The following is a 10290-nucleotide window of genomic DNA, read 5'->3' on the forward strand; positions in this document are numbered from 1 at the left end:
TGCCGTGCCCGGCTGGCTGTCGGCTTCCGGGTCGGTGGGTATCGCTGCTGCTGTTTACCGGGACCGGGAGCAGGAGACCGACGCGCCGCCGCCATGAACCGCTTCTTCGGCAAAGCGAAGCCGAAGGCGCCTCCGCCCAGCCTCACCGACTGCATCGGCACGGTGAGTGCCTTCCCCGGGCGGACGCAGCCGGCCGTAGGCCTGGCAGCAGCGGGGCGGCCCGGCAGCTCAGGCGGTGTGAGCCCGGCGGGCCGCGGCTCCGCTCGTGTGTGTGTGTGTGTGTGTGTGTGTACGTGTGTGTGTGTGTGTGTGTGTGTGTGTGTGTGTACGTGTGCGCAGAGCTCCGTCCGCGGGTCACTGCGTGTCTATGCCGTCGGCACGCGGAAGCGCGGGTGTGTTCCCGGCTGTGTGTGTGGGAGCGCGGCTCTTGTGTGTGTAATACAGTGAATGTGCCTGTGCTTTGGTGCGGTGTGTGCACTGATTGCAGTCAGACAGGATGGAAAAAACCTTTAAGATCGTCAAGTCCAGCCATTACCCCAGGACTGCCATGACCACCACCACTAAACCGTATCACTGAGGGCTTCATCTACACGGCTTGTCGACGCTTCCAGGGATGGTGACTCCACTGCCCTGGGCAGCCTGTTCCAATGCCTGAGCACCCTCTCTGTGAGGAAATTTTTCCCGATATCCAGTCTAAACCTCCCCTGGCACAGCTTGAGACCATTATCTCTTGTCCTGACACTTGTTAACTTGGGAGAAGAGGCCAGCCCCAACCTCACTAAAACCTCCTTGCAGGCAGTTGTAGAGAGTAATATGCCCCCCCTCCCCCGAGCCTTCTCCAGGCTGAACAACCTCAGTTCCCTCAGCTGTTCCTCATCAGACTTGTGCTCCAGACCCTTCACCAGCTTCGTTGCCCTTCTCTGGACCTGCTCCAGCACCTCAAATGTCTCTTGTAGGGAGGGACCCAGAACTGAACACAGGGTTTGAGGTGCAGCCTCACCAGTGCTGAGTACAGCAGGATGGATGATCACTGCCCCGGCCCTGCTGGCCACACTGTTGCTGATACAGGTTAAGATGCTGTTGGTCTTCTTGCCCACCTGGGCACAAGATGGCTCATGTTCAGCTCCATCCGTCAGCACCTCCAGGTCCTTTTCCACCAAGCGGCTTTCCAGCCACTCTTCTCAAGCCTGCAGCATTGAATAGGGTTGTGTTGGCCCGAGTGCAAGACCCAGCACTTTGCCTTGTTGAACCCCATATTATTGGCAATCACTGCCTTGATTGCACTAGCTGACTCCCCTATGCCAACCTACATGAAGTCAATGACCGGAGCAAGGAAACCAGGCTCTTTGTCCAGGCTAGGAGGCCGGAGGGCAGATCCCACTGTCTGATGAGAATTGTTCTGTCTGCTATGCATGAGCTTGCCATAGGGTCAGTGGTGAAGGTGTGAACAGAGGGATGGTTAAGCCCAGACCAAGAAAGAAATGCTGAGGAAACATGGTAGAACACGACAGCTGCTGTAAGGTTTGCCTGCCTGAAAAGAACGTTGAGGAACGGTTTTAAGAAGGTTAATCTTGTAGTTTTACAGCCTTTTCTTGGCTTTTAAGCTTGTGAAGAAAACTGGTGTGTTTTTACGGCTCTTTCTGTTGTAAACCAATTTTAAAAGGTGAAGAAAGAACACGGAGATCCTGAGTATTTGTGTCAGTGGTTAGCAAAGTCAGGTGAAAGGTTGGTAAGGGTTGTGGTTTAAATGGAGGGTGAATGTGAGGGTGAGCGCCCAAAACTGAGCGTTGTCTGGAACCTGACAACAGGAAGTTTCTTCGGAAAATCATGATTTTCCTCCCAGAAGATTAATTTGCTATCCAGTGAAGAGACCTAAGTCAAACACCTAATATTTGTCAGTACTACCTGGACAAACCTGTGCACGTCAGCCTCCTGCATATGCCAGTGGCTGGGACAGGGAGAGAAGTGGTCATAGTGTTTTTCCCAGTACATTATTGGCAAAGAATCCATATTGCTTTTTAGCAGTATTAAGCCTAAACATACCTCTAAGCCTGTTTAGTTAGAACAGTAAATAAATCGTGCTCAAAAATTAGGGCTTTCCCGCTATTAGCAGGAAATGCTTTAGTGGATGGCTAGAACTCCAAAATCCACCCAAGATGCTGTTATTAGTACTTAAATTTGCCATTTCAGCAGTGTAAGCTGTACACTAGTAAGTGTGGGGAGAAACATACTTTTGCAAATTCAAAGTTGATGAGTTAAATTTTTGAGCCAATTTACATAAAATAATCAATCTGATTTGTGAAAGGCTTGCTGTACTTTCAGTTCATTTTCACAACAGTGAAGTCTCTAGTGTAAGTCCTGCTAGAGGGCTAGAGATATCATTAGATATTTTTCTTACATCGCATGGGAATTATTATTGAATAGAGTTGCGTGAGACATTAAAGAAACTTGCGTTGTTTCTTTACTGTGTTAAATTCTACAGTTCGGAGACTCAAGTGATGTCACTTCTGTGTTGTTTTAAGTCTTAGACACATTTTGTTGTACCTTTTGAGAGTCAAACTTTTTATTGTACAAATATTGTGGTTTAAACCCAGTCAGGCAATTTGTTCACTCACTTCCCCCCACTTCTTGCCCTCCCCCTGCTCCCGGCGGGACGGAGGGGAGAGTCAAAAAGAATGCAACTCCCATGGGTTGAGATAAGAACAGTTTAGTAACTAAGGTATAACACAAATCGCCACTGCTACCACCAATAATAATAATGATAAAGGAAATAACAAGGGAAGAGAATACAACACCTCACCACCAGCCAACCGATAACTCACCCCCCAGGCCTGACCAAGCTCCGACCGATACCTCCTCCAGCCCTGCAGTCCCAGCCCTTCCGGCTAACTCCCAGTTACATCCTGGGCATGACGTGCTGTGGTATGGAATACCTCTTTGGCTAGTTTAGGTCAGGTGTCCTGTCTCTGCTTCCTCCTGGCTTCCCCTCCTCCCTGGCAGAGCATGAGCCTCACAAAGTCCTTGGCCAAACCAAAACATCATTATTATCAGCTCTGTTCCCAGGCCGAAAGTCAAAACACTGCACTGCACCAGCTACCAAGAAGGAGAAAAATGACTGCTACTGCTGAACCCAGGACAACAAAGCATTACACGCTTTGTGAAATCTCTTGCCATGTTACCTAAATAGTAATAAGCCATGAAATGGCAGGTAGGAATTACTGTATTTGGCAAGCGGTGCTTAATGTTCATAGTTACTGTTTGCCAAAAGCAGAGACAACTCTGTGCCTGTGTTTTGGATGTTCTTCCCTGCAAAAGCAGTACAACTGAACCCAATAAGATCAGAACACGATACACTTTCTTTTCCTGTTGTAAAAGAGAATAAGCATCACCTTAAGGTAGCTAAACGATTCAAGGTTTTTGTATTTTAAGAGCTGGTTCTGTGGAATCACTAATCTGAAGTGTTTAGTGAAGCCCAGGGAACATTTCTCCCTATTTTGCTTTGATGGCTGGTTACTATCGAGTTTGCCAGGGTGATGCCCTCCTGTCTCCCCACTTAATCTCCATGAGTATGTACCCACTCCCCCTTGCAGTTTCTGCTCGCTGTGCCTGCCTCAGCACTGCACCACGTGGCAGACTTCTTTCAATCCTTGCTAGCTGAGCACAATCAGATGACTCAAAGCCATCCTGAGGATGGTAGGAGGAAGGATGCATCAGGAGCTGCTGCATTTGCATTGTTTTTTTTCTTCTTCGATAGAACACTCCAATTTTATGTTATTTTTTTCAGACTAGTAAGTAGGGAACATAGGAACAATTGGCTGATAGTTGTGACAACAATGTTAAAATTCAATCTGATATGTGCTGCTGTTTTTTTTACTTGTTGTTATTTACTGAAATAAACTGCAATTTTGCTTCATAGGTATTTGGGATACCACCATCCCTTTCTTTTGTTTGAATTGGGGCTCTTCTGTAGCAATGGACTGTATGTTGATATGCCTTATCTGTGAATAAAAGAAAGCGGCTCTTCAGGTCATAATACACTCTGATTTTTCTTTTGGATAAATTAGATCCATTTTCCCATTTTCTGTCCATTCGCATTTTTAAGATCTGAGGTCCTGTTCAATGTGTGTGGGAAATACTTAATGCAGTTAATCGATGGAGGAGGATCTGTCTCCGTTTCCTGCTAGTACTGCTTAAAAGAATCATTATATAAATAAGCCAAATAACTGGCTTTCCCCTGGAGAGGAGGCTGACCTCAAAGATGCATTTAGCTGATGACATCTTGAGGAAGGGCTACGCTTTGAACCTGCAAGAGTTTTAAAATCACAAATATCTCATTTTCTTGCTATTAGTACAATATTTGACAAAATAGAAAGCTTAACACATTTCTTTTTTTCAATGCCAGCTGTGCCCAGACACTTTAATGTCTTGTGTGGAGTGTTCATATCAAATGTTCTGCTCGGGGTGCCTCTGGCAAATGCATGTTGCTGTCAGACAACAGAGATTTGGAAGGATCACTGAGACACCCAGATGAAAATCTGCATAATTATACTTGTTTAGCCACACTTCTAGCAAGTCAGAATTGTAAATTTGCACTGATTGGTCTCACGCTATAATTGGACTGTCATTATATTCTAATCCCTAGAGAGGCTCCGTGAGGAGTTAAGAAGCTTTATTTTGTGGTTTTCCAAGAAATGCTGTGATAGTTGGTTCATGTTAAGGAGGCTTTCTTTAATTTTTTGTCTGTTTGATTGGGGGTTCTTTATGAATTTGTGTGTGCTGTTAGATGGTCCATACCATGCTTGGCTCTGTGGTTATCATCTTTAACCCTCTTATGCAGAAGGGTTAAAATATTTCCATAATGACACCTCTGTCATGCTTTGCACCAAGGCTGTTTTAGGGCTGACTTCTGGGGGTTTCTTACTGAGCTATGCAGCTAATGTTGGGATTAGAAACAAAAGAATCCAGAGTAGCTACCAGGTGGAACTGCTGTGTCCTGGTTCCTTTGTGGGAAGTGATGGGAAAAGTGTCTTTCCGACAAAGAAGTTAGGCACCTTTGAAAAAAGGTTTAGTCCCTGGCACTGTATGTTATCAGAAATTCCTGAATAGAGACTGTGACTTCAGTGGGTGTGCAAGGGATTATGTCAAAATGTGAGAACTTGTTACAATGGCAGAGCTTCCTGCAATCTCAGAATGTTTCTTGTGCTCCTTCTAGAAGGTGTTTCATTTGATTCTGGTTTTGGATTCTCTACAAACTTCATAAACTGTTTAAAAAACACTGAGTGAAGAAACAATTCAGTTAGAAGCATAATAAGACTGAGGCTGTTCTCTTATTGTCCAATTCCTGAATAAAGCCTTAATTAATTTTTTTTTTGTTTGTGTTAAAGGTGGATAGCAGAGCTGAGTCAATTGACAAGAAAATTGCTAGGCTTGATGCAGAACTTGTGAAGTATAAGGATCAAATGAAGAAGATGAGAGAGGGGCCTGCAAAGGTATGAATATTCTGTGGGATTTAAGCATAAGAGGATGTGACTCACACTGCTTGTCATGTAGCAGGGTGATTTAGCCAGTTCATTAGGTCCTTAGAATTGCACCTTGCCCTACTGACGAGATGTAAGATCCTACAGGGTTATTTTTATTAGACATGTATCTTTGAACAGTGTTTTCATTGGTTTTTATTTATTCAAAAATGTAATATAATTCCTCACTCTGAAGTAACTTGCTTCCCTTCTTCCTTCGTTACCTGAACTAAATCTGGTAGAAAGGCTGTTTTGTTCATCAGCTAAAATAAAAAGGTCTGCACTAGGCAGAAAGGGGGTAGGAAAACCCATTTCTGAAAGGGGATCAACATATAATATAAAATGTATAATGATAATAAACAACATATATAAACAGTATTGTTAAAGTACCTTTTGCAGTATTATTTGCTGACCATTGAAATGTGTTGCTGAAAGATGGTTCTGATGCACTAAGTTTGACTTTGTGTTCTGCTTATCAAAAAAACATTCAAAAGCCAGAAATGTTAAAAGTATTTTTATTACCAGCTTTACATACAAGCCTGTTTGGTTAATCATTAATATGTTACAAATGCTGAATGTGACTATTATTAAACTCTTTGCAGTAGTAACTGAGCAATCTTCTGGAAAACTTCAATGTCATACATTAGGTTTAAACAATATAATCAAGTGTAGTCAAATATTTTTCCTAATGTAACAATATTTTGTTTTTCAGAACACAGTAAAGCAGAAAGCATTGAGAGTGTTAAAGCAGAAGCGAATGTAAGTTTAAACCTTTCTCAGTTTGGGATGAATGAAAGCCTGTTTTTTTTTTGTGGGGGGGGGAGGGGCACACTTTCTCTTTCCAGTGCTCTCATTTCTGAATATTCTTTAAAAAAAACTGCTGAACAAGCCAGCCAGCCTTTCAGAAGCATCTCCTTGCAGATACAGTGTCAGCACATTTATGCCTTTATATATGAGTTATAGATTTGGACTGAGACAAGCTGGCCTAAATCGGCTCATTATTAAAGCTATGCTTGGTTCCTAAACTTCCTGAGAATGCCTCATTTTCTGTTATTAATTGGTTACTATAAATTGTGTACTTAATTATCTTTGACTGGTTTACTGGAAATTTACCTCTTCTCTGTAGATACCCTTTAAGACTTGAGCATATGTACCACAGGTTGTTGTGTCTATGCAAGAAACCAGAATGGACAGGATAGATGATCCTGTGGTCAGGTCTAGTCTAATACAGTGTCCTGGAAAGTGACCAGCAACAAATACAAGGGAGAGAATGACAAAACATGGCAAATATTCAGGGGTGCTCCACTGTAATGTTATAGCCCCCGAGCTACAAATCTTTTAGATGCTGCCTGAGCCAAAGCTTGTACTGTCTTGTATGTCATATTCCTCAGATGAATTCTACCTCTACAGGCTTGCTCAGTTTCTTGTTCTTTATGAACTCTTATCATCCAAAATACCTGTGAACTCTTTACAGTCTAAAATATCCTATGTTAAGGAATGCAACAGTTCAGTTAGATGTGAGAATGACTGCTTTGTTTTGGGTTTTCTGTCTGCCTGCTGATCTTGTGTGCTAATTATTCCCCCGTTTACAGTCACTGGGCCCTGATTTTTCAATTAAAAAAAAAAAAGAATTTTTGCAGCAATAAAGTGTGGTGTTTTAAAGCCATTATTTATATTGTTTTTAACAGGTATGAACAACAGAGGGATAATCTATCACAGCAGTCTTTTAATATGGAACAAGCTAATTACACTATTCAAGCACTGAAGGATACAAAGACAACGGTACCAGTATATTAATCTTGCATTTGTTTAATTTATATGTGCTCCATCAGATACAAGCATGTTGTTTGACTCTATTCTAGGTTGATGCAATGAAACTGGGGGTGAAAGAAATGAAGAAAGCTTACAAGCAAGTCAAAATTGATCAAATTGAGGTGAGTTTGTATAGTTCAGAAGTTAAAGAACAGAAACAATGTACTGCAATAGCGATGAGTAGGCTGTGTAACCTAAAGGTAAACTGACTGTTTTAGTTTAGATAAGTTTTCTTCCTATTTTGTGAGACCAGCATCATAATTCCTTCCTGATTTCTCTGGTACTGCAAAATCAGTTATTTGCCTACTCATACTGGTTTTCTTTGCTGGGCTAATCTGTAATGTCTCGTGCTGAAGTGTTGAGGAAAGGGAATGTTGGTGAATACTTCCTGCTATAGCTTTTTTGTTGTGTCCTCCATGCTGCAGTTGCAACATGCACACTAGTCCTTTGCTTCCCCAGTTCAAGCTAGTGCCTGAATAAAGCACAGACAAACAAAAAAACCCCAACCAACAACAAAAAAAAACCAAACCCAAACCTAAAACCTGACAAAAAATACCCACCAAACCCCAAACAAACAATTTCTAGAGGTCTGCAAGGCCTGGCCGTGTCTTCAGAAAACACATTAAAAAACCCCAGAAGATCTCTTAAGTAGAATTTTAAGTATGCTGCACTTAAACTCTTATCAAATGCCCGTGCTGAATTCCTTAAGTTCTCTTTGCTATGCTGTTTTTATGTATGGCCTGCGTCGTCAACCTTTAGGCAAGTATTTTCTCCTTACTTGTACCCAAGTACAGTGCCAATAGTATGCCCAAATGTCTTCTAAATTTTGCCATGGCACAATGTGGGTTAGTGCTTATTCTCCAGAAGGTAGATTTAATTTCTGTAGATTTCATATGCTTCTGCTTTTCAAGATAATGCTGCATTTTGGGTAATTTCTTAGAGGTTTTCAGTTTACCCTCAAGAATACTTAATAGGATTTTGCAGACATGTTGTTTCAAGGTTCCTCTTTTTCTTCCTCATATGTTTATTATAATTTTAATAATAATCAAGGCCAAGCTATAGTACTGAATGTTAGTCTCTTGACTTGTATTCATGCTGCTTCATTTATGCATTAAAAAAAAATCAGACTGCCTTGTTTGTTGGAATTACTAATCTTAATTTGATTAAGCTCTGATAATTTAACTAAAGCTATTAAATATGGATGAGTTGAAATCGTTTCTTGCTTCAGGACATACAAGATCAGTTGGAAGACATGATGGAAGAAGCCAATGAAGTCCAGGAGGCGCTGAGCCGTAGCTATGGAACACCAGAGATTGATGAGGATGACTTGGAAGCAGGTTAGGAGGATGATGTTTGCATTATTGAATGTAAACATCATTATACAGTCATATGGTGATTTTTAATTTCATTACTTAAATACTTTCAGTGTATTTTTTAATAGAAAGTTTCAATAACTGTTTTTAAACATAAAAGCTGCATGTCTTTTCAGAGCGGTAGCAAGAGTATGTGGCAGATGTGATACAGACTAATGGTATCTGCAGTGCTGCAGTGAAGGAAAGAAAGTTTTCTGTGTTTTATGTGTGTGTGTGTGTGTGTGTGTGTGTATTCCTGACTGATGACCAAGTAATACTGAATGAGTGTGGATGGACGCATTCAGTATGAAACCTGTTTCTCTGTCAGAACAACTTTTCTTTTGCGAAAGGAATTCCTTGCATAATTTTCCAACCACCATAATTTCAGAACTGGATGCATTGGGTGATGAGCTTCTAGCCGATGAAGACAATTCCTACTTAGATGAAGCCGCGTCTGCTCCAGCCATCCCAGAGGTCACTCCTACTGACACAAAAAACAAAGTGAGTCCCATTCCTCTTTAAAAGCAAAATACTCTGTTTTGTTTTGTTTCGTTTTAGATTAATCACATTTGTCTTGGTTACTCAATATTTAAGATCCTTAGAAGTTTGAACAGAAAAACTCGCTTCTGGTTGTATTTTGAATATGGTGTATTTTGGATGCTATATATGAGAGAATATAGTGTACTGAATGCTCTTTATAATATTTTAAAGAGCTAAAATGGCAATTTGTAACTCCTGTCTAACATTGTGAGGCTGCGAGTATACCAGTACAACTCCTAGTTTAATTATTCTTGAAAACGTAAGAAAGTCTTCTGTATGTCTGCTTTTGGGCCTTTAATATAGCTTCATAGTGAGAAAGAACACTGATGCTATTACTTTGATCCCAGCTGTCACACACAGATGTTACGGATACATCACTTTATAGAATTTGTAAGGAAACTGTCATGTTCTGGTTGGTGGAGGATTGTTAACCTGTTGCTTCTTTTTCTTTCTTACAGGATGGCGTATTGGTGGATGAATTTGGGTTGCCGAAGATCCCTGCAACATAAATGTTTCAAGAGCACAATGGATATAACGAACTATACAGATCAAATTAAGAATTTTTTCTTTTTCAGTCCTGGAGAACTTGTCCTTCCAGTGTAATCTTAGTATCACTACATCCTAGAACGCAACATGAATGGCTGGTGGTGTTCCTTCTTTGAAGAAAGTTGCTCTACTACTGATTTTTCTGCTAATGGAAAATTCATCACAGTTCCCTTCAGTGGAAGCAGTCAGTCTGATAGGTTTTGATTTCCATGTCTTATGGACAAATTAATACATGAAGAGTAGTGGTGGCTGTCAATAGCTGAGGTTTATTTTCACTTTGTATTACGTTTCTCTTTCTTGAAACCAAGATTGTACGCTGCTGCTTGCTCTCTGTAAAATAGCTCCCTTATTACTACGCTTATTTGATAAAAAGAACTGAAAGCAATTTTTAAACTACTGGTGGAGACTTGTACCCTGCTTTGGATGCTGTAACCAGTCGGGTTGTCATTAACTTTATGTATTCTATGGAGACATAAAATCCTATAGATGAGCTGGTCCTCGTGTGTGTGGTTTCTCTGGTAATT

At 41.3% G+C, this 10290-nt stretch overlaps 1 protein-coding gene across 1 annotated transcript; it reads left to right on the forward strand.

Moving 5' to 3' along the window:
• The first annotated feature begins 39 nt into the window (after positions 1-39).
• On the forward strand, positions 40-10256 carry CHMP5 (charged multivesicular body protein 5). The gene is made up of 8 exons (XM_057423085.1): positions 40-162; positions 5385-5489; positions 6229-6275; positions 7205-7298; positions 7379-7450; positions 8557-8665; positions 9069-9181; positions 9679-10256. Exons 1-8 carry the CDS (start codon positions 94-96, stop codon positions 9727-9729), a joined length of 660 nt encoding a protein of 219 aa, XP_057279068.1. The 5' UTR covers positions 40-93; the 3' UTR covers positions 9730-10256.
• Positions 10257-10290: the final 34 nt, after the last annotated feature.

The sequence above is a fragment of the Pezoporus wallicus genome, unplaced genomic scaffold, assembly GCF_028554395.1.
Source record: "Pezoporus wallicus isolate ANWC-B61680 ecotype Strahan unplaced genomic scaffold, APGP_CSIRO_Pwel_v1 contig_749, whole genome shotgun sequence".
Classification (NCBI taxonomy): Eukaryota; Metazoa; Chordata; class Aves; order Psittaciformes; family Psittacidae; genus Pezoporus; species Pezoporus wallicus.